The following is a 22,597-nucleotide window of genomic DNA, read 5'->3' on the forward strand; positions in this document are numbered from 1 at the left end:
TGGATGCACCACTCTGCATGCCCACCAGCAGGGAACTAGCATTCCCTTTCCTCGACATCCTCACCAGCATTTGTTATTTGTTGCTTTTTAAATCTGCCACCTACTAATATGGAATGGTCTGCCTCTTTCTTTTGTTTCTCTTTGACCTTCGTGTATGTGGTTAGTTTGCAAACCAAAATCAGTATTAATCATATAGCCAAAGGTGGAAGCAACCCAAGTGTCCATTGATGGATGAATGGATTAAACAAACGGAGGTGTATGCATACAATGGAATATTACAGATGTCAGAGGGGTGGGGGGGAGTGGATGAAAGAAGGTGAAAAGATTAGCCAAAGAACATATAGGCATAGCCCAAGGACACAGACAACAGTGTGGTGAAGGCCAGAGGGAGGAGTGGGGCGGTGCTGGGTAGAGATGGGCAAAAAGGGGGTGAGTGAATAGGGGACATCTGTAACAGTGTCAACAATAAAATTTTAAAAAGGAAACTCTAACACATTCTACAACATGGATGACTCTTGAGAACATTATGCTAAGTGATATAAGCCAGTTCACAAAACAGACGAATATTGGATGATTCTACTTGTATGAAGTACCAAGAGTGGTCAAATTCACCAAGGCACAAAGTAGAATGGTGGTTGCCAAGGGTTTGGAGAGGAGAGGAGAAAGTTGTTTAATGGATAAAGAATTTCTGTTTTGCAAGATAAAAAGAATTCACAATGTGAATTTACTTAACACTAGTGAGCTGCACTCTTAAAAATGGTTAAAATGATAAATTGTATGCGTATTTTACAATTAAGTTGTTTAAAAATAAGTAGTATAGGAGACCCCAACTACTGAATTAGAAGATCTATGTGCATAGATGCTACTTCATGTTTACAAAAACTGGAAGAAAGGTATTGAAGAACAGGTACCAAACTTAATATTGGTTATCATCTGGAATACTACTTTTGGAAGGGATGTGTGTATTTTGGGAAAGGGAGGGAAAATATTAACTTTTGGTACTGCCTGACTTGTTAAAATGTGTGTTCATTACTGGCATATATTCTTAATTTAGTACAGTCAGAAAACAATCTACAAGCTGAAGTCATTAGGGTCTCAGTTGGGAATATGTACATTGATGATGAAGACAAATGCCGGCTAGAGCTCTGAGGATCCTGTAACTTGCACACTCTGATCACAGAAAGGCATACTTCTTTTGGATATTGATGAACCAAGTGAGTGCTCATGTCTTGATGGCACTAATGTTATTCAAGTCTAGACAACGTGTTTATGAATCATGATCCTAACTGAGTGACCACCTACAAAGAAAATGTTCAGTTTAGATAGACTCTGCTTGAAGGATATCAAAGGACAGATTGGACAAAGCAAGCCAGGGCAGTGGTTGGCTCAAGTTTGGTCCTTGAAGTGACTAACACACAGAGGAGCTGCCATGATTGCCTTCCACAATGACTCTTCACTTGCCCCACAGGGCAAAGAAGAAACGTAATGAGACGTAATTGAGCAATGACCAAAGCAGGCTATTAAAATGCTATTTATAACTTTCTAAACAACTCAGGTATTAGCCAATCAGAGACTGACTTTGCAAATAGTTTCAAGGAAAGATGCTAAATGTTAGGAAAATGGGTGTCTCTGGGGACTATATAAAAGGCCAGATGTAGAAGGTGCAGCCAAAACTCAGAAACTTCTCTAAACAATACACCTCTCAACCCAACTCCTGACACCATGGCCTGCTGTCAAACTAGCTTCTGTGGATTTCCCAGCTGCTCCTGTGAGACCTGTGGCCCCAGCTGCTGCCAGCCAACCTGCTGCCAGACCAGCTGCTGCCAGCCAACCTGCTGCCAGACCAGCTGCTGCCAGCCAACCTGCTGCCAGACCAGCTGCTGTGGCACCGGCTGTGGCACCGGCTGTGGCACTGGCTGTGGAGCTGTGAGCTGCCGCACCCGGTGGTGCCGCCCTGACTGCCGCGTGGAGGACACCTGCCTGCCCCCCTGCTGCGTGGTGAGCTGCACCCCCCCAACCTGCTGCCAGCTGCACCATGCCCAGGCCGCCTGCTGCCGCCCATCCTACTGTGGACAGTCCTGCTGCCGCCCAGCCTGCTGCTGCTACTGCTGTGAGCCCACCTGCTAAAAGGAAGGTCGCTGAGTACTTAAGAATGAAAGGAGCAACTCAGGAAAACTGCCTTGATCTCTGAAGAAGCGTTCGACTTTACTTGGATGCTATGTATCGCGATGTTTCTAAGCCGCTTAGAAATCACAAGTCTTAGGCCCCTCTTGAGTGTGAATTCGCCCACTGAAAACCTGTATTTATCAGTGTCAGATCAATGACAGCTCTGTCTTCCTCCCTATTTCGTGATCCCCACACATTTTCAGACCTGCTTTCTCCTTCAATACCCCGTTAATTTAAAATAAAATGTTTAATTGTGTAAGCAAACTGAGTCATTGTCTTCCATCATTTAGCTTGTCCACCTTCAGCTGAAATTCAAGAGAAGTGGATTTGCACTTTGATAATAATCCTAAGGTATAAACATAAAGTCTAAACCAGAAAAATACAAACTATAATATGCTTTCACCCATTAGTTAATGAGATGTCCCATGCATTAAATAATACTTGCAGTTATTCAAAAACTTACATGCTCCAAATCTATTATGATTAAATCTAAACTAATAAGGCCACTTTTAGCTAAAATGTTCAGGTTGATCAAAGCAATGGGATTTCTACCTAGATGTACTTCTATGACTTTTAATCTCCTTCCCTTTAATTTACTAGATATTCTCCTTCATGTATGCCTAATATCTAAAGAAATTGTATTACCGACTAAATAGATTTGAAAGTATCTACCAGATACTAGCAGACACTATTTTCCAAGAGCATTTAGATTTTAATTCCTATGCCTTACCCTAATATATTCTTCCCACTGACCCCCAAATTGATCTCTAAGCTTCAACTCCCAACACTGACCTCCATCTATTATAAGTATGTATAAGGTGCATCACTGGTCTAAATGAAATTAGAATAAACAGCTATGTAGATACCCATTGAGTTCCACCATCACCATTTGTCAGACACATGCATTAGAAAAATGAAACAACTATATATTTTGCACTTTGCAATCCAATTTGAAAGATGTTCTCTTAAGAAGTTAGCACAAATCTAGACCAAAAATACCTTTTACCAATTAATTTTTAAGTATTTGAGTGCAGCATACAAAATACAACATGACAAAATATCAGACACTTTAAAACGTCTTTTCCAAGTTATTGACAAGCTCCCAGCACTTACCTCTACCATTTAATTAGTAGCAGAATAAAGTAAATGGCAGTGTATTCTTCAAAATGTCATAACTCCCAGATGCTTTTCCTGAGCCTTGGTTCAACTATCAAATGCAGAAAAAAATTTTCAGCATTTGCTGGTCTCTTTTGACAATAACAAGGACTCCTTCATGAGAGGTACTAAGCTTGCAAGTTCTATTCAATCATTGTTAAGTGGTACAGGCATCCATGAATCATGCCTTTTACTCCTCCCATTCAAAATCATATTCAATAAACACTGAGGTACTACCAGTAGGTAAGCACTCTGCCGGATACTTTTATATAAACTATGTCATTTGGTTCACACGAAAAGATTTTTGGCCTGAAACACAAATAGTATTTGCACATTTCAAGTTGGTTAAAATGAAAGGAACTATAATGGGAATCTGACTTGATGTTGGAGTAAATTACTTGGAAACTAAATTATGCATGGCAGAAGGCATGCTTTCAACTCAGTGGTTGTTTTGATGTCCTAAATTCAAGAGAATTTAGTCTATACATCCAGATGGGGAAAAAATAATAGTTTTTTTTTAAAGGAGCACAATTATCCTTAGCCCTAGAGGTCTGGACAGAGTGTCATGTGGAATAAATACCTCTATAAAGCACGTGTGTTGACATGGATAAAAATAGGAGGACTCTTTGAAAACCACAAACCTATTCCAAAGAGCAAAAGACCGATCTGAGGAGTCCAAATAAACTATAAAACAAAGTAATTTCTAAACTGCTGCTCATAATGTGTCATAAGTATTTATCTGTAAGCCAATCAGAGGCCCACTGAGGAGCAAATTTAAACAAAAACAAGGAAGATATGTTAAGAACTGTCTAAATACCAGCTGGTCAGAATATATAAAAGGCCCAACACAGCAGTCACCACCAAACCTCCAAGCACCCCAACTCCTGACACCATGGCCTGCTGTCAAACTAGCTTCTGTGGATTTCCCAGCTGCTCCTGTGGGACCAGTGGCCCCAGCTGCTGCCAGCCAACCTGCTGCCAGACCAGCTGCTGCCAGCCAACCTGCTGCCAGACCAGCTGCTGCCAGCCAACCTGCTGCCAGACCAGCTGCTGTGGCACCGGCTGTGGCACTGGCTGTGGAGCTGTGAGCTGCCGCACCCGGTGGTGCCGCCCTGACTGCCGCGTGGAGGACACCTGCCTGCCCCCCTGCTGCGTGGTGAGCTGCACCCCCCCAACCTGCTGCCAGCTGCACCATGCCCAGGCCGCCTGCTGCCGCCCATCCTACTGTGGACAGTCCTGCTGCCGCCCAGCCTGCTGCTGCTACTGCTGTGAGCCCACCTGCTAAAAAGCCAACTTGCTGATTTTTAACTGCCCAGGACACAGTATCTGAATAATGTATCTCCTCAACAACCCGTGGGCCACTAACAAGTTCTTAGACTTCTACTTGGGTTTCTGTTATGGGGGGCTATCAAGTCGATGAGTTCTATCAGATTCCACTCTACAATGAATACCTTGACTCTCCACTGCGGACACAGAGGTGCTGTGAGCCCACCGGCTGATCATCAAATTGCTTTGGATCTACTATTCCCGATTTTCCCGCAGGGTTGAAAACTGCTGCCATATTGTGGATTTTATCCTTGGAGCTGTCCACAAGTCTATTTTTCCCCTGCTTTGTGATCTATTTTTAGCTTCTATTTACCTAAATTTTTTTTCAACATTAAAGGCACCAAAGTATAGCCAAGCGACGTTCCTCAGATGTCACCAGAGAGAATGGAAGCTCTTCGCCCAATATTCAGCTTCGAAGAAGTAGACTAGTCTTTCCCATATTTCAACATCTGATTCCACCCCTTTTGGGGGGATCATAATGATCTTTGCTGTTGGCTATTTTAATTATACCTGTGATGCAGTGTCTTCTGTCATTTCTTAATAAATGTTATATACTAGGCAAAGAAATCATGGTCGGTGTCTCCACTTGTACATAACTGCTTATAGTTCAAGAATGTCCACTTGTAGGAAAGACACTTGTTTCTTTTAAAAAGAGACTGAAGCCATATGCAGTGTATTCATTCAATAAAAATTTATTGACCACCACTTTCAAAGAAGTGATTATGGAAATTAGAAAGATGAAAAATTAATTCTTACCCTTAAAGACCTTACTATCCAGAAAGAAAAAGAATGTGTGAAAATAGCTACATACAGTGTGATGAGATAAACTGTATTTCCTTAGAAGTTCGTAGAAAAAAACTCCCTCTACCTTAGGGATAGATGCTTTTGTGACCAAGATGCCTCAACAGTTCAACTTAAAATAGGTTCATCCACATGGGACATGCATGTTGGCAACCCCAAAAGCTTAAGAAAAGGGCATTAAACATACACATGAGACAAAGAGAGAAATATTATTGTAACAAAGAACTACTTATTATTACTTATTGTTTGTCCTATGGAAAGAGTAGGCAAATCTTAGAGAATAACAGCATAATTATTTATTGGTATTCACAGAATACCTACAACATGAAAGCAACCCCATCGACCAAAGATGGATAAAGAAAATTTAGGTAGTGGCCCCAATTGAAGTTGATGTTCCAGATGGAGCATCTTTAATGAAACAAAGCAATGTAGCCCCTGGCACCTGGTATGCATCTTTTGACTGAACGATGCCTTTTTCTCCGTATCAGTTCACAAGGACAATCAGAAGCAATATGATATGCTTTTACCTGGTATGACTAACAGTAACCTTCCGAGTGTTGCCTTGGGGCTATGTCAGCTCTCCTCCTCTGTCATAATATACTCAGGAGATATCCTACTCATCCTGACATTCCACACATCGAATCAGTCCACTACATTGGTGACATCGTGCTAATTGTTTCTGATGAGCAGGAAGTAGCAAGCACTTTCCATGTCTTAGTAAAACATACAACCCCAGTAAAGTTTCTTGGAGTCAAATGGTCTAGAACATGTTGAGATTTCACTTCCAAGGTGAAAGCAATATTGCTGCACCTGTGAACTATCTTCAGTTAGAAAGCATGGCTTTGGGTGGGCTTTTCTTGGATTTTGAAGTCAACATATACTACTTTAACCCACTCACTGATAACCTGAAAAAGTCAGTACCACTGTGAACTCAGACCTCTCAAGAAAAGATTTAAATCACGCCCAGCAGTAAAGAACCCCATCCAGCTGAGGGTAAAGAAAACATGAAATGGTTAGTGGGAGAAGAGAGTTTAGGTATTAATTATAGCCCTGTAACCAATTAGGAAAATAAATTATAGAAACGATGTATATTTTTCTCCTGGTTATTTTCTTCTCTTTTTTCCTTCCCTTGTTTAATGTCATATGCTGTACCACAAGCTAAGTAAACTTCACATGGACCTAATTTCATTTAATACTTACATCAGTCCTGTGAAATAGATATTTTTGTCAATGAGTAAATTAAGTCTAAAGGAGGTTCAATGAATTGAAATCAGGGTCCCGTGTTCATTGCGACATTATTCACAATATCCAAGACATGAAAGCAACCTAAATATCCATCAACTTATAAAGAAAACGTAGTATTTACACACAGTACAATATTAGTCAACATTAAAAAAGAAGGAAATCATGCCACTTGTAGCAACATGGATGAACCTAGAGGACATTATGCTAAGTTAAATAAGCCAGACATGGAAGGGTAAATACTACACCATACCACTTATATAAGGAATCTGAAATAGTCAAATATAGAAGCAGAGAGTAGAATGGTGGTTACCAGGGGCTTGCCGGTGGGGAAAATGGGGAGGTGATAGTCAAAGGCTACAAAGTTTTAGTTATGCAAGGTGAGTAAGTCTTAGGGATCTACTGTACATCCTAGTGTCTAAGATTAACAATACAGTACTGTATACTTAGATATTCCCTAAAAGGGTAGGTATTAAGTGTCCTTATCACCAAAAAGAGGGCAGGAAGAAAAGTTGGAAGTAACAGGTATGTTTATGGCATTGATTGTAGAGATGGTTTCATGCATGTGTACTTATCCCCAAATTCATCAAATTATATACATTAAATATACACAACTTTTTGTATCTCAATCATATCTCAATCGGGAGTTTTTATTCAGTAAATACTAGACTGATAAGTGAAGTTAAATAGTTTGCTTATAGTCACACCGCTCATAAGTAAAAACTAACATATGACTCCAACCCTGACTCCCAAACTCATGAAGAAACAATGAAATTAAGGGACTGAAAGGAAAGAACGGTGTGGGCAGGTTCGGCTGGCTTAACGATGGCTATTTGGGAAGCTGGGGGTTTCAGAATAAGTTCCTCTTGATGCCAGGTGTTAGGTTATTATCTCACAGCTCCACACCCGCCCTCCTTACTCGGCTTTGTGATGCCTCCCTGGTGCTCTGCAAACCATATGAGAGCTTTGCCAGCTGCTCCATGTCGAGTTCTGCCACTAGAGGGTGTCAGAGGGAAACGACAAAGCTGGAGGAGGAAGGAGAAACTTGTTTCTTCCTATTTGTTTCTTTCTGTTTAATCAGGGCTTCCTGTATGCTAGGGGGTCCCAGGATGATCACCCCAGTAACACTTCTTCATACAGCAGATCCAGGTATGGGGATAAGTCCATACATTACCAAAAAACCACCTGCTGCCAGGTCTCCCTGGCTTTCTATAGCAACACCTAAGGTTAGTTTGCTGTTTTCTCAACACTCATCATTGCGCCTGCCTCAGAGTCACAGCAGCACCAACCAGCCAGTTCTCTGGAAAAATGCCTGAGTTTCAGCCCCACAGGGCAATCCCCTAGCTAAATTCCTAAATTTTAATTCCTCCCCTCCTCCCTTTAAAGAAACTCTCGCTCTTAGGGCTTTCTGCATTTCCTACATTTATATCTCAGGGTTTTCTTTTTCATCCTTTTAGTTAGTTACCTAGCGAACAACCTAGTCTAAAAGTCTTTGTGTAAAATTCACTCCATTCAAATAAGGGGTATGGCTCTTGTCTTGGGACTGGACCCTAACTATTAAACTCTTACTGCCTTTTAAAATTCAGATTATTTCATGAACCATTGTTCAGACTTTTCACTCACTCCCTTTAATCACAGCAGCTGATTACCAAGGGGGAAATTAGTCTCTGAGCTTTGGAGGTGGCAGCCAAAGCATGACAACATTTTAGGCCTGATAGAATCCTGCTGAGGAACTGGAAACACTGCTCAGCACCATTTAGCTTGGTGCTTAAGAAAGTTCCATTTCTATTAAAAACCTTCCATGTAAAATGCGTTGTGCCAGCAAAATCTGACAGCAGATGGTGTGTGTTTTTTGTTTGTTTGATTGATTTGCTTTTTTGTTAACTACTAACTTATCCCCAAAACCATAACTCTGATTTAAGAAACCTGCTTGCCATCATGATTATTCAAATTTTATTGAGCATCTACTTTCTCAACCAGGCTCATTTAAATGAACACATATATTTATACCTTATTTAACTGGGTATAAGTCTCTGCTACTACCTGCATATCCTATAGCTTACAATAAATAATACATGAGGTTTAAACTGGAAGTGTAAGATCCCCAAGAGAAAGAGGCAACACGTCCAACCAGCATGTGCCCCGGGAGTTTACATGCTGTTAGACCTGCCCTGGCATATTGGAATGGAAACATATGTGTCCAAGTGATGCAGCACCCAAGGGTCACCCCCGTTGGGTCACATACACCTACAAAACTATAGCCAATATCAGCTGTCCTCAAGGGGCAAACCAACACTACTTTTATTTGCAAGAAATCCAATTTGAGAGTAGTTGTCAGTGCTGGCTCGTGTACTATCCCCACAAACTGGAAAAAAATGTCCTGATGCAACTGTAAAAGGCCCCCAAAGTCTGCCGTTCTACCTAAACCTGGACGCTCAGCCAGGGGACTTCCTGCAATGAAAGGATTGATGTCGATGGCAGTCCTGATACCAGACTCTCTTTCTCCCCATGTGTGTACATCATAAAGGAGTTCACCAGAAATTTAAAAGATGGTGCAATTCAGGAAATAAAGACCAAGTGTGTTTACTTACAGGCATGTTTATTAGGATGACAAATTGAAAAGGTCCCTATGTCCTGCTTTTGCGAGGGGATGAAGCACTTAAGGAAACTGAGTGCCTTGACGTGTGTAACCTCCCAACACTGACATGCCTGCTGATGCGGGAGGTACCGTCATGGGAGATTGTCCTGACAGCAGCCCCGAAATCCACCGAGCTGTTGGGAGATGGATGTGGGTAAGTCACACAGAGGATCACAACACACTATGACTAACACACATAAAAGTTATCTTTGATCTCAGTCAGGAACTTAGCAGTAAGTACATTTTTATGAGTGCACTGGAGCGTCACAAATCTTCAGCCCTGCTCCCTCTCATGGGCTTCAGGCTGCTCACACTCTGCAGGCCCCACACCCAACTCATCGTCAGTCCCTTCCCTACTCCCCTAGATGGCAGCTTTGGGGCTCAGGTCCCCTCACTCATGAGTAAACCTGAGACCTAAGCATGGTCCTTGGCCACTCTCTTGATCAGCATGATATACCATCTCTACTTACAAAAACGCCTCCTAAACTCTCCCGCCTCTTACCCATTCATCAACCGCTGGCATCCCCGTTCATCCTCTCACCTGAACCACTTACTTGTTATGCCTGTTTCCACTCTGGCCCCACTGCAGTTCCTTTTCCATGGAATTAACTCACATCTTACCACTCCCTGCCATAAATCACCCAGTGGATTCTCAATGCCCGTAAAATAAAAGCTGAATTCTGCAGAACTACCTACACATCCATACCTGTCCTAGCACCTGCCCACCTCCTTGACCTCATCCTCCTATCACACTCCTTCCCTTCCACAGACTCCAGCCACCTGGCAAAGACTGTCCCTGACGACCCGAACCGAAGCAGACATGCTCCCTGAGGGGCACTACCGGTCACTTTACTCTGTATTACTTCCTTTTGGTACTTGTCACTGTCTGAAGTTCTTATTCATCCGTTTGCTTTTTTTTTTTCTGTCTCATCCACTAGAATGAGCACCTTGACAACAAGGACCTTAACTGACTTAATTATTTCTATACTAGAGGCCTGGTTCATGGAATTCATGCATGGGCTGGGGGAGGGGGTCCCCTCAGCCTGGCCTGCACCCTCTCCAATCCGGGACCCCTCAGGGGATGTCTGACTGCCTCTCACAATCCAGAACTGCTGGCTCCTAACCGCTTGCCTGCCTGATCTCCCCTAACCACCTCTGCCTGCCTGCCTGATCGTCCCTAACCTCTCCTCTACTGGCCTGATTGCCCCTAAATACTTCCCTGCTGGCCTGATCGCCCCTAACTGCCTCTGCCTTGTCCCGCACCTGGGACCCAGGATTCCCTACTCCGGCCGGTCACTGGCACCTGGGACCCGGGCTTCCCTCCCTCTGGCCAGCCACAGGCACCCAGGACCTGGGCTGGCTTCACCCGGGCCAGCCATAGCCACAGGGGACCATGGGCAGGTGGCTTCGTCTGGGCCACAGTCGCAGACACTGGTGCCCAGGACCACGGGGCGGGCGGCTTGTCCCTCTCCCGGGCCGCAGGCACAGGCGCTGGCACCTGGGACCACGGGGTGGGCAGCTTGTCCCTCTCCCAGGCTGCAGGTACAGACGCAGCCGCTGGCGCCCGGGCCCGTGTGGTGGGCAGCTTGTCCCTCTCCTGGGCCGCAGCCCCAGCCACTGGCACCCGGGACCACGGGGCATGCGGCTTGTCCCTCTCCTGGGCCACAAGTGCAGGCGCAGCTGCTGGCGCCCAGGACCATGGAGCAGGCAGCTTGTCCCTCTCCCGGGCCGCAGCCTGGCTGGTCCCCATTCCTCTCTCACAAGCTCATTTGTGCCTGGCTGGTCCCCATTCCTCTCTCACGAGCTCATTTGTACCTGGCTGGTCCCCATTCCTCTCTCCCCAGTGTTGAGTGCCTAAGCCATTACAGCGTGAGGGTGTGATGACCATTTGCATATTAGCTCTTTATTATATAGGATGCTTAGCACCCAACATGGTGCTAGGCATTTTGCTTAATGAATTAATAAATGGGGGGAGGAGGAGAATGAACACAATTTACAGTAATATAAAATTTAATTCCACAAAAAATGAGTTTTAATAGTAAGTGTGAGGTACTGTTGTTAGATGAGCCATCATTCACTAACTGTATGATTTTAAATCATTATTTAATGTCATTACTCTCAGTTTCACTATCTAGGAAGTGGGTATAAGAATATTCTTTATCTTATAAGGTTGTAAGAAATAAGAAAAAAGATGTGCATAAAGTACTTAGCACTATGCCTGGCACATGGTACACATTCAATACGTGCCAGCTATTAGTGGAGGATAAGATCAGGAGTTATCTTAAAAATAAGAATAGTAATTTTATTGTGGAAACTGATGTGCCATCCAGATAGTGGTCCCCAGAAAACTGAATGATGTGATGAGGAATTCCAGATATGCCCCTCTGCTCTCTTCCCACCCAATCATGATGCCCTCTAAGAGAGAAATCAGGCCCTCCTCATCACTCCCATGGAATACCCACACAGCTTCCCAAACACTGTCCCTGCCTTCAAATTATCTCTATTCTACAGAATAGTACTTTGGTTAAGAAAATAGGCTCTTGCCGAAACCGGTTTGGCTCAGTGGATAGAGCGTCGGCCTGCGGACTGAAGGGTCCCGGGTTCGATTCCGGTCAAGGGCATGTACCTTGGTTGCGGGCACATCCCCAGTAGGGGGCATGCAGGAAGCAGCTGATTGATGTTTCTAACTCTCTATCTCTCTCCCTTCCTCTCTGTAAAAAATCAATTAAATATATTTTTTTTTTAAAAGAAAGAAAAAAAGAAAATAGGCTCTAAAATCAACTCCTCCTATGGTCTCAAGACTTCAATAAGCCAGTCCACCCCTCTCAGCACCCTCACACCCTCACACCCTCACACAAGGTGGCCACCCCCATGTGGTCAAAGATGGCCTCCACAAGATGGCCAGCAGGGGAGGGTAGTTAGGGGCAATCGGGCCAGCAGGGGAGCAGTTAGGCGTTGATCAGGCTGGCAGGGGAGTGGTTAGGGGGTGATCAGGCTGGCAGGCAGGCGAGTGGTTGGGAGCCAGCAGTCCTAGATTGTGAAAATCTTATACACAACTAATCTTGAGGGTCATCCTCATTCTAGTCAGAACACTGCCCCCAGCATGAGAGGGAAGACACACAGGGGCTAAGAGCATGGAATCAGCTTTGCTTCAAATACCAGCTCCATCCCTTACTCACTACTTACTTAGCCTCTCTGTGCCTCAGGTTCCTCATCTGTGAAATGGCAAAGGCAGTAACACTGCGTACATCATAAGGCTGTGGTAAGAAATGTGTAATATATATAAAGCACTCAGCACAAGACCTAATACTTAGGTGGGTATATAAGTGATGATAATGATGACAATGATTATGATGGGCCTCCATTCAAAAACTACAGTCATCTTTCTAAAATACAAATCCAATCATGTCCCATACGCATTCAAAACCCTTTCAGTAATGCTCATTGCCAATAGGATGTATTTCAAAATCATGAGTGTGGAATACTACACACAGTCGAAGTTCTTTCCACCATGGCACTAACCCACCTTTCCAATGCTGTCTCTCATCATCCTCCTCCGACACCTCCCAAACGGAGACCCAGAATCTGTGCCTTCGCCAACCAACACTTCCGCCATCCCAGGAATATACCATAGCAGTTTTACTTGCTTCAGCACCCACACACATGTTTTCTTTTCATGAAGTTCTCCCCAAATCTTTCAGGCAGTGACCCCAGCTCTAAATTCCCACTTCTTACCTAGAAAACCTGAATGCACAACCCTGTGTTGTCATTGGCAGCTTACTTCTCTGTGTTTTCTTCTCTGTGACCTCTTCAAAGACAAAAACCTATTTGCTTCCTTTTTGCATGCTGTCTGACTTACAGCAGGTACCCAACCAACGAGTGTTTGGTTGAACAAAGAGATATCTATTGAAGCAACAAGCTAATTTCCAACAGAGGGATCCCAAACCGCAACATCATTCTAGTAAGAAAATGACTAAAATGAAAGCAGTTTTCATGTTAAGCATCCTTTGCATCCAGCATCTTGTTGATTTGCATGTCCTTTGATTTCTGGCTCCTCTATATTGAGCAATTTTAAATTATTTTTCAAAGCCTGGACCATTTCATCTGAAGATGGGTCAGAAAATATATACATTTTTAAGACTTTCAAATTAACATACACCTAAAATTTTACCAGTTACTATTTTTCCTACTTTAAAGTAATTCTAAAACATCATACTGTTTTATGTCTTTAAAATGAAGTAATTTATTTATTTATTTGTTTGTTAATCCTCACCTGAGAATATTTTTCCATTGATTTTTAGAGTGAGTGGAAGAGAGAGGGAAAGACCGAGAGAAGCATCGATGTGAGAGAAACACATTGATTGGTTGCCTCCTAAAGGAACCAGGACCAGGGACTGGGCAGGGGAGGAGTCTGCAATCACGGTATGTGCCCTTGACTGGAATCAAATCCGGGACCCTTTGGTCCACAAACCGCTGCTCTATCCACTGAGCCAAACAGGCTAGGGCAATCATTTTATTATTAAGCTCTTAGTGGTTTAGATGTAATTTGGGAATCTCCCAAGAGTGTTCCATTGAACACTAACTTATAAAGCTCATCTATGAAAACTAAAATACAAAAAATGAATAAATCTGCAAATAAATAAAGACTAAATCTACAAACCTTATCACTTTTAAGCCACAAAGCCAAAAGTATCACATAGTTGCTGGGAGAAAAGCAATCAAAAAGCCTACTTCTCTCTTCATGTGAAAGAAGACAAAAGACATGGGGGCGACGTGAAGAAAGCCAGCATGCCAGATGTGTAATGATTAGAAGACGGTCACTTGGTGCCTTTGAAGACTGAAAGGAAATGCTGGTGCTGTGACAAACAGCAACGTTAAGAGTCCCAATTTGACAACAAAACAAACTAACCCCCTTTTACGAGGTGAGGAGTGTGTCTTAGGTAATAAACACTTAACTAATTAGATGGTTTTTATGGAAATAGCTATAAGCTGAAACATGGGGAAGAAAACCTTGCTAATAGGGTGACGCCCAGGGAGGTGGGTATATAAGGGCCAGAGCAGAAGAGAGGAGCACTGAGCCACTAAGAGACTTCTCTCCTCAACCCAACAGAAACCCAAATCTTCACGCCATGGCTTGCTGTGTTCCCTGCTGCTGCAGCGTCCCCACCGGCCCCGCCACCACCATCTGCTCCTCTGACAAATGCTGCAGATGCGGAGTCTGCCTGCCCAGCACCTGCCCACATGACATCAGCCTCCTTCAGCCCACCTGCTGTGACACCTGCCCCCCACCCTGCTGTGAGCCTGACACCTACGTGCCAACTTGCTGGCTGCTCAACTCCTGCCACCCAACTCCCGGACTGTACGGGATCAACGTGACGACCTGCGTTCAGCCCTGCTGTGAAAGTCCCTGTGAGCCCTGCTGTTAGGCAGCCACGGCTTTGCACAGGTTCCGGGATGTGCTGCTCAACGTCCTACACATCACCCAGCCTTCAACACGCCACTACCTACAGCGGGCTAACTCCATACTATTCCCTGGGCCATGTTTTCGTGAATTAGTCCAACTTCTTGATTCTTTCCTCCTTTGGGGAGACTTGGAGACCTTTGTTCTGTCTTTTAGGCTATTTTACTGCTCTTTGAGAAATAACCATTTTGACTATTCATTAATAAACTTCATTCTGGCTTAGCAAATATGGCCTTGTGATTACTGATTCCATGTTCCCTCTCAGAGAAAGGAGAATGCCTACCTAAACCTGAACAGCAGGTCATCCTACTACCCAAGATCCGCCTCCGCTCCCCAGCAGAGTGAGAGCTTTCAGGGTGGAATCGCTGAAAATTAGATACTGGCTCTTTGTGGTAGGTTAAAAAGTAACAACTTCAGCAGGACATTTTGTAGAATCTTCTTATACAATAAATATTTTTTTAAGATAACCACTGCACCAAGCACTATGCTAGAGTCTAGAGATTAATATGTTTTTAAAATATTTTATTTCTTTTCATTCCTATAACCCCTAAAAGTGATTTTTCTTTCTTCCTTAACTAACTAAACAAACTACTCACTTTGCTAGTATGTAGACATAATTTTAATTCCTTTAGTCAGAGTCATCACTGAAATTCCAAGTTCAAAATGCTATGCAATTTTGGGGAACATATATATATATATATATATATATATATATATATATATATTCATTTCCTTATATGTGTTGTCTTCTATGAATATTAGCATTTATAGAATATTCTTTATTTCCTGAAATTAGGCTTGGCTTCCATTAGTCATAACTATATTTATAAACTTACTAGTCCAAATGACATATAATAGCATGTCATTGAAATTAACTAAGAACATCAGACTAGTGCAGTCTTCTCTATACATCAGAAATAGTCACACAATTATGGGAGTGAAAACATACATTTCCTCCTACAACAAACTTTTACGATGAGCAGCAATTCATCTCCTTGGTTGTCCTGGAAAAATCCAAGTGCAGTAAGGCTTTTGCAGGAAGTATACAGAATGCAGTCTAGTTGTATATTCTCTTGGATTTGCCTTGGGACCTTGGGCCATTCGCTTCTCGTTATTACCACAGAAATAATACTCTCTTCTCTGCTTACGTCCTAGGATTATTGTGAGGATCAAACGACCCTAAGTGTCCACAGCAGCAAACCAGACACAGGGAGAGGCTCCACCATTACTGCCACACACTGGTTCCCAGCCCATCACCAAAAGACATCCTTTTATTTATTTCTTTTCTTTTCTTTAGTTAATCCTCACCCGAGAATATTTTTCTATTGATTTTTTTTTTCTTTCCAGAGAGTGGAAGGGAGAGGGAAAGACAGAGAGAAACATCCATGTGAGAGAAACACATGGAATGGTTGCCTCCTGCACAAGCCCTGACTAGGGCCCGGGCAGGGGAGGAGCCTGCCACCAAGGTACATGCCCTTGACCAGAATCAAACCCGGGACCCTTTGGTCCGCAGGCCAACGCTCTATCCACTGAGCCAAACCGGCTAGGGCCATCCTTTTATTTCTTGAAAAATGTTTTCTTTTCCCAAATAAATGGCTTTTAAAAATAATAATTTAGTCATCTTTTTCATTTTTTGTTCATAAATACGTTTATAAGTATCAGTGAGTTTTAGGATTAATAGAACTATTATTACTGTGCCAAGTTACCTTTTTTTTTTTCAGTCAAAAGCGAAGAAGTTTGATGTTATATATCTTTGTAAGGGATAAATATTTAGACTTCATTTTTAATACTGAAAATATCTCTAAGTGTCCTGGGACTGCCACTGTGGACCTTCAGGCATTCAAGGCTAGTTAAAGAGCCCACCTGCAAACCAGGAGAAGGGTGTCCTAGTCCTGGCTCTGCTCGGCTGTCTCTATGACTCAGAGCAAGTCACTTGAACTCTTTGGGTCTCAGGTCTTAAACCGGTAAAATGGGTTGGTTGACCAGATTCTCTCTAAAAGTCACTTTAGTTTTGACATTCTATGGTTCTAGATTATCCAGAGCATTTTAAGTAACAAGTACCCCACACCATTAACCAACCCCATCCCACCTTATTAATTGTACTGCTTTCATTCGTCATAGCTAACATCTGGTGAATCTACTGGGCACTCAAAGGAGTGCTTTATGTGCATATGTCATTTATTTCTAACAAAATCACTAAGAGGTGCCTACCATTATTCTCCCCATTTTACAGGTGAGGAAACTGAGGCTGAGAAAGTTACTTGCCAACGTTACACAAACTGTGACAGAGACGTGATTAAACTTAAAACTGCCTGAATCCAAAGTCCCTTCTCTTTCCACTTCACCAAAGTATATGCCTCCTCTGCAGACAGAAATATGATTACACGTGGCTCTCTTTACTGAGGAGAATGTATATGCCCCTTGGCAACATTCTCTACTATCCCTCTGAACTGTCTTTGGTTGTATATAGTAACTCATCTTTCTCTGGTGCCTTAAGACAAAACTAGTGTATACAATGAGCCTAGAAAAAACTGTTTTCATTTGTAAGGTGAGAGCAAATCATCTTTTTTTTTTTTTTTAAAGTCAGACTTTAAATACCGATTAGCAATATCAGTACAGGAGAAATACTGGCTGGGTCTTTAACCTTACATTGAAGGTTACTTCGGCAACTCAGACACATTTTCAATTTTCTGATAAGTTTCAATAACCTAGTTCAAGGTAAAAACAAACTAACCTTAAAGTTAATAATTATTTACCCTTGATAATAGAATAGAAAACCAGTCATTTCATTTTTCTTTCAGACTATTCCTGACATCTTTCCTTCCACCTTCACTGACTCCAGCCTAACCTAGACCCTGACCACCACTCCCCTGATGACAACCACAGTCTCCTAGTTGTCCTTGAGTCCAGTATTCTCTGCCCCTTCCTCCTCCCGAACAATATTCCTGTCAGGCAAGGCTCCTGTCCCTGATACTGTTTAAACTGAGTTGCTCAAAACTCTAGGGCGACTCAGTATGTCTGTTTTCACTGAATCAAAGCTAAGTTCTTCAGTGTGTTTCTAAAGCCCTCAATAACCTGATACAGTCATTTTCACAAATCTTCCTGGCTACTAACCTTGGGGAAACATGCAGCCTACATTCTAGTCAGAGCAATGCCCCCATATAGTGGTCAAGAGAGTGATCTCCAAAACTAGGCTGTCACACCTATCACTTACTAGTTATGGGTCCTTGGTTATGTCATTTAACTTGTCTATGCCTCAGGTTCCTCAACTGTTAAATAAGATTAAAAATAGTATGTACCCTAAAAAACACCTGAGTATACCACAAATCTGCCCAAGTGATGAAAAACAAGGAAAGACTGAAAAACTAATAAAATATATTAAGCTCTAACCTTGTCACAGACCAGAGAAGACTAATAGATGTGATGACTAATGTGACTGGTGCCTCAGAGAGGGTCCTGGAACAGAAAGGGACATTAGTGAAAAAAAACTAGTGATATCTGAATAAAGTATGACGTTTAATTAATAGCAATATACCAATGTCGGCGTCTTAGTTTTTGACAAATGAACAATGGTATTGTAAGATCCTATCATTAAGGGAAACTGAGTGCGGGGTATACAGGAACGCTGTACTATCTAAGTAAACCAGGTGCCGTCCACAGGACAGTATGTGCTAATTGTCAACCTCCAAGTCCAACCTGTGATGCTCTGTGATGCCTAGGTGAGGACTCTTTCTCCTTTGGCTGGTTTTCTACTGGGTTCCACCAATACGGGGTGCTAGAAAGAGACTGCAAGGCTTGAGGAAGAATGAAGGGTCTTGTTGCCCCAGCAACAGTTCTTTATCTGACAGAAGCAATAGATTCCAGTCTCCAGCTGCTTCCAGCACTCCAAAAAAAAAAAAAAAATGGCATCATTGCATCTCCTCAGAATCACCAGCATCAGCAAGGGAGTGACAACAGTAAGCAATACAGCAACACAAATAAAACTCCAGGAGAGCTCATCCCATGGCTGATAAATAGCAAGCTCGTGAGTTGTCTGTATGGGATTATACAAACAATAAGAAAACATTCTGATGTTCTGATGGACGGCAGCCATGTTCCCTGACACAAGTGGATATAAGAGATCCACCGAGGACGACTTTGTAGAACAAAACCTCCCTTTGCAATAAAAATCCACCTGACCCACTGTCCCCATGTCTTGCTAGGAGCCTTGTCTCCAAGGATGCTACAGGGTCTCCAATGACGGGTGCTGTCAATTTGGAGACAGCCTTCCCAGCAGCTGCCCACATGAGATTAGCCTTCTTCAGCCCACCTGCTGTGACACCTGCCCTCCAGCCTGCTGCGTTCCTGATTCCTAGCGCCACAGTTAGGCAGTTCCACTGCCGCCACCCTACTCCAAACCTGAGCGTGCTCTCTGTCCCAACCTGCATCCAGCCCTGTGAGCGTGAAGCACCTTGTGCCAGCTAACGATGTTTCAAAGGGCTTGCCCACATTGCCCCAAGGGACTGCAACAGTCATTAAGGGCTGCTCAGCAAATGGTCTTGAATTCGAAGCTCTGGAAGAAAATGTTCTGACTCTGTGCCTTCAGTTTTGCAGAAGTGTTCCTTCCGGGTTTTTGAAAGATGATTTCAAATGAGAGGAGAAAAATGCTCTCATGGACCTCCGTAGTACTTTAAAATAACTACCACTGCTCCCGAAACCACATACTGTCTCAATGTTTAATGCTATAATGACCCCACAACTCTTGACACACGCATACATCATGAACTATGAATGTGTCCAGAGGAAGTACACTTTCTGATGACATCAACATAAATCTCATCCAGAAAGGAGGCCTCACAGGGATATGTAAATACCTGAAGAAAATTTTGTATGGATAATAAAATATATTAAGCTCTAACCTTAGAATCATTTTAAATTCTGCGTGGTAGTGCCTACTTTAAATTTTTATTTTTCCCCCTGCCTCTTTAAGTAATTTACATACATCCTTGAAGAGGCTGAGACAATGACATAGAGGTCAACACTCACAGAAGGGGCCCCAAAGACTGAGCGGAGCCATCTTTGTTTGTTGTCTAATTTAGGTGAAGTTTTGAGTGTAAAACTGTTTTGACAGCGGTAAAGTACTTCACAAGTGAAATGAATCATTTTGCTGCTGTACAATCTATAATGTAATGCAATTCAATAAACATTTATCAAATGCCTACTAAGTATCAGGCATTGTCCTAGGTACTTGACAAAGACAAAGAAGATTAAGGCAAGATTCCCACTTTTAAGGAGTTTGCATTGGAGTGAGGAGGACAAGTGAAAAACTATAATATAGAGCAGAATAAAACAAGGACTACAGGAAAAGATGGGCAACACACTTTGTGAGAACACAGGAGAGAATGAAAACAAGAAGAACCACCTAAAGTTTCTCTATGAGCTATTTGAGCTGATGCTTGAGGGGTAAGAGTTGAAGTAGAGAACTGGGGAAGGACATTTTTAAGAAACAATATGATCAGGATCACAGAAGTGTAAAGTACCTAGGGGACTCCAACCTTCCTTTGTATTTGATGTACTTTATGATAAATACTGATATTTAAGCAAAAATCAAACCAACTTCAGTAACAAGCTCTTTTTCTCATAAAATGTGCGGGCTTATTTACCAGTGCTATTTAGATTTTCCACTGATTTGGGTTAGCCAGCGTTCTTCCCACTTAAACAGGCCATGCTGGTGTTCATGAATGTGCCCTCAGAAACAACCCACCAACTAATCTGTACTTTGTGTTTATTCAACCATTTGCCACCCAACAAATTGTGTAATTTAGATTCCACTATCTGAATAGTTTTGTGCTGCCCACGGGGGAGTATGTGAAGACATTGGAACCATGGACTATTCCACATTGGGGATGATCCGGGTCCACTTCCTCATCTGCCATCCTGCAGGAAGGCAAACCAAGGCCAGCTGAGGTGAACAGTGCTGTTTAGGGCATTCCTCAAAAGAATTTACAACCTAATTGAAGACCCAAGATACAAAAACAAGCATGCGAAGTAGGAAGCAAGTCAGTGGAGAAATGACTTGCATGAATGCCAACATTCTAAATCACATTTGATCAGATCCCTTTCCAGAACCCACTGTATCTTATGATTTCTCCTTTTGATTTCTGCTTTGTCTTATTTTATTTATTTATTTATTTATTTATTTATTTATTTAAAATATATTTTTATTGATTTCAGAGAGGAAGGGAGCGGGAGAGATAGAAACATCAATGATGAGAGAGAATATTTGATGAACTGGCTCTGCATGACCCCCACTGGGGATCGAGCCCACAACCTGGGCCTGTGCCCTGACCAGGAATCAACCTGCGACCTCCTGGTTCATAGGTCGATGCTCAACCACTGAGCCACGCCGGCAGGGCCGTTTCATCTTACTTTAAAGTTAAGTATATTATTCATGTGAAAATGAATGAAGACGGAGGGGCTTTTCTCTTAATGGTCCATTTAACGAAAGACAGCAACTGGGTGGATCCTTCCTTCCAGTAAATTTACACTTTGACCCACTACAAGACTGACATAACCATGAGAATAGAGATTGTTTAAAAACAAAATAAGCCAGTCAGAGAAAGACAAATACTATATGATCGCACATGTGGGATCTAATGAGCAAAATAAACTGATGAACAAAATGGAACCAGAGGCATGGATCCATGGAACAGACTGATGGATATCAGAGGAGAGGAGATGGATAAAAGGTGAAGAGATTAGCCAAAGAACATATAGGCACAGCCCGTGGATACAAACAACAATGTGGTGAAGGCCAGGGGAGAGGGAAGGGGTTGGGTGGAGGTGGACAAAGAGAGAGAAAATGGGGAACATCTGTAATAGTGTCAACAGCAAAAAAATAATAAAAAATAACAATAAAAAGTACAGTAAAAAAAAATTAAAACCCATAAAGTAACACCATCTTTGGAAACTCATTATAGATTTATTTAAATTAATAAAAAGAGGTTTCATTTTATTCCATTATGGATGTCACCCTGCTTGCTCAACAGAACCTGAATTATGTCATCAATAAATAAGGCAAATATGTCAGATGCCTGTACTCATCACCTCTGAAACTATAGCTGAATTGTCACTTGGTCTGATTATCCATAATTTATGTAAGATTTGCCATGCCAGGACCCAGTGAAGGCAAAATGTAATCATCTTACGACAAAAATGACAAGTCTATGAGTAAAAAAGATGATTACTTTAATAAGGGTAAGAACTCTTAATGGACAAGTAAATACCAAACTGATTAGGGAATCTCAGTGGGAAAGAGTGGCATAAACAAGACGAGGAAGCCTTCTGGTTGGACCAACACCCATTTGGGGAGAGTATATAAGAGCCCCAAAGCCAGTGAAGACATTTGCATCTCAGAAGCCTCAGCTCTCTTTCGGGAAAACCAAAAGCACACCAGCTTCCCACCGCCATGGCTTGCTGTGCTCCCTGCTGCTGCAGTGTCCCCACCGGCCCCGCCACCACCATCTGCTCCTCTGACAAATGCTGCCGCTGTGGAGTCTGCCTGCCCAGCACCTGCCCACACACCACTTGGTTACTGGAGCCCACCTGTTGTGACAACTGCCCCCCACCCTGCCACATTCCTCAGCCCTGTGTGCCCACCTGCTTCCTGCTCAACTCCTGCCAGCCCACCCCATGTCTGGAGACCATCAACCTCACCACCTGCACTCAGCCCTGCTGTGAGCCCTGCCTCCCGAGCTGCTGCTGATGGAGGGCCGCTTCACGCAGCGCCTGAGGATGAAGAACCCAGGAGCTGTCTGTTCAGTATTCAC

The 22,597-nt window shown here is 42.8% G+C and overlaps 3 protein-coding genes across 3 annotated transcripts; all 3 read left to right on the forward strand.

The window, feature by feature from the left end:
• Nucleotides 1–1,722: 1,722 nt before the first annotated feature.
• LOC307115163 (uncharacterized protein) lies at nt 1,723–4,606 on the forward strand (the record flags this gene model as incomplete). Its single annotated transcript, XM_079798220.1, has 2 exons — nt 1,723–2,120; nt 4,279–4,606. The coding sequence occupies 2 exons, from the start codon at nt 1,723–1,725 to the stop codon at nt 4,604–4,606; spliced, it is 726 nt and encodes a 241-aa protein (XP_079654346.1).
• A 9,851-nt stretch (nt 4,607–14,457) lies between these two features.
• On the forward strand, nt 14,458–14,754 carry KRTAP3-1 (keratin associated protein 3-1; the record flags this gene model as incomplete). The annotated part of the gene is made up of 1 exon (XM_079798232.1): nt 14,458–14,754. One exon carries the CDS (start codon nt 14,458–14,460, stop codon nt 14,752–14,754), a length of 297 nt encoding a protein of 98 aa, XP_079654358.1.
• Nucleotides 14,755–22,236: 7,482 nt separating this feature from the next.
• Nucleotides 22,237–22,533, forward strand: LOC307115174 (keratin-associated protein 3-3; the record flags this gene model as incomplete). The annotated part of the gene is made up of 1 exon (XM_079798231.1): nt 22,237–22,533. The coding sequence occupies one exon, from the start codon at nt 22,237–22,239 to the stop codon at nt 22,531–22,533; it is 297 nt and encodes a 98-aa protein (XP_079654357.1).
• Nucleotides 22,534–22,597: the final 64 nt, after the last annotated feature.

Source organism: Cnephaeus nilssonii (assembly GCF_951640355.1).
Source record: "Cnephaeus nilssonii genome assembly, chromosome: 19".
Classification (NCBI taxonomy): Eukaryota; Metazoa; Chordata; class Mammalia; order Chiroptera; family Vespertilionidae; genus Cnephaeus; species Cnephaeus nilssonii.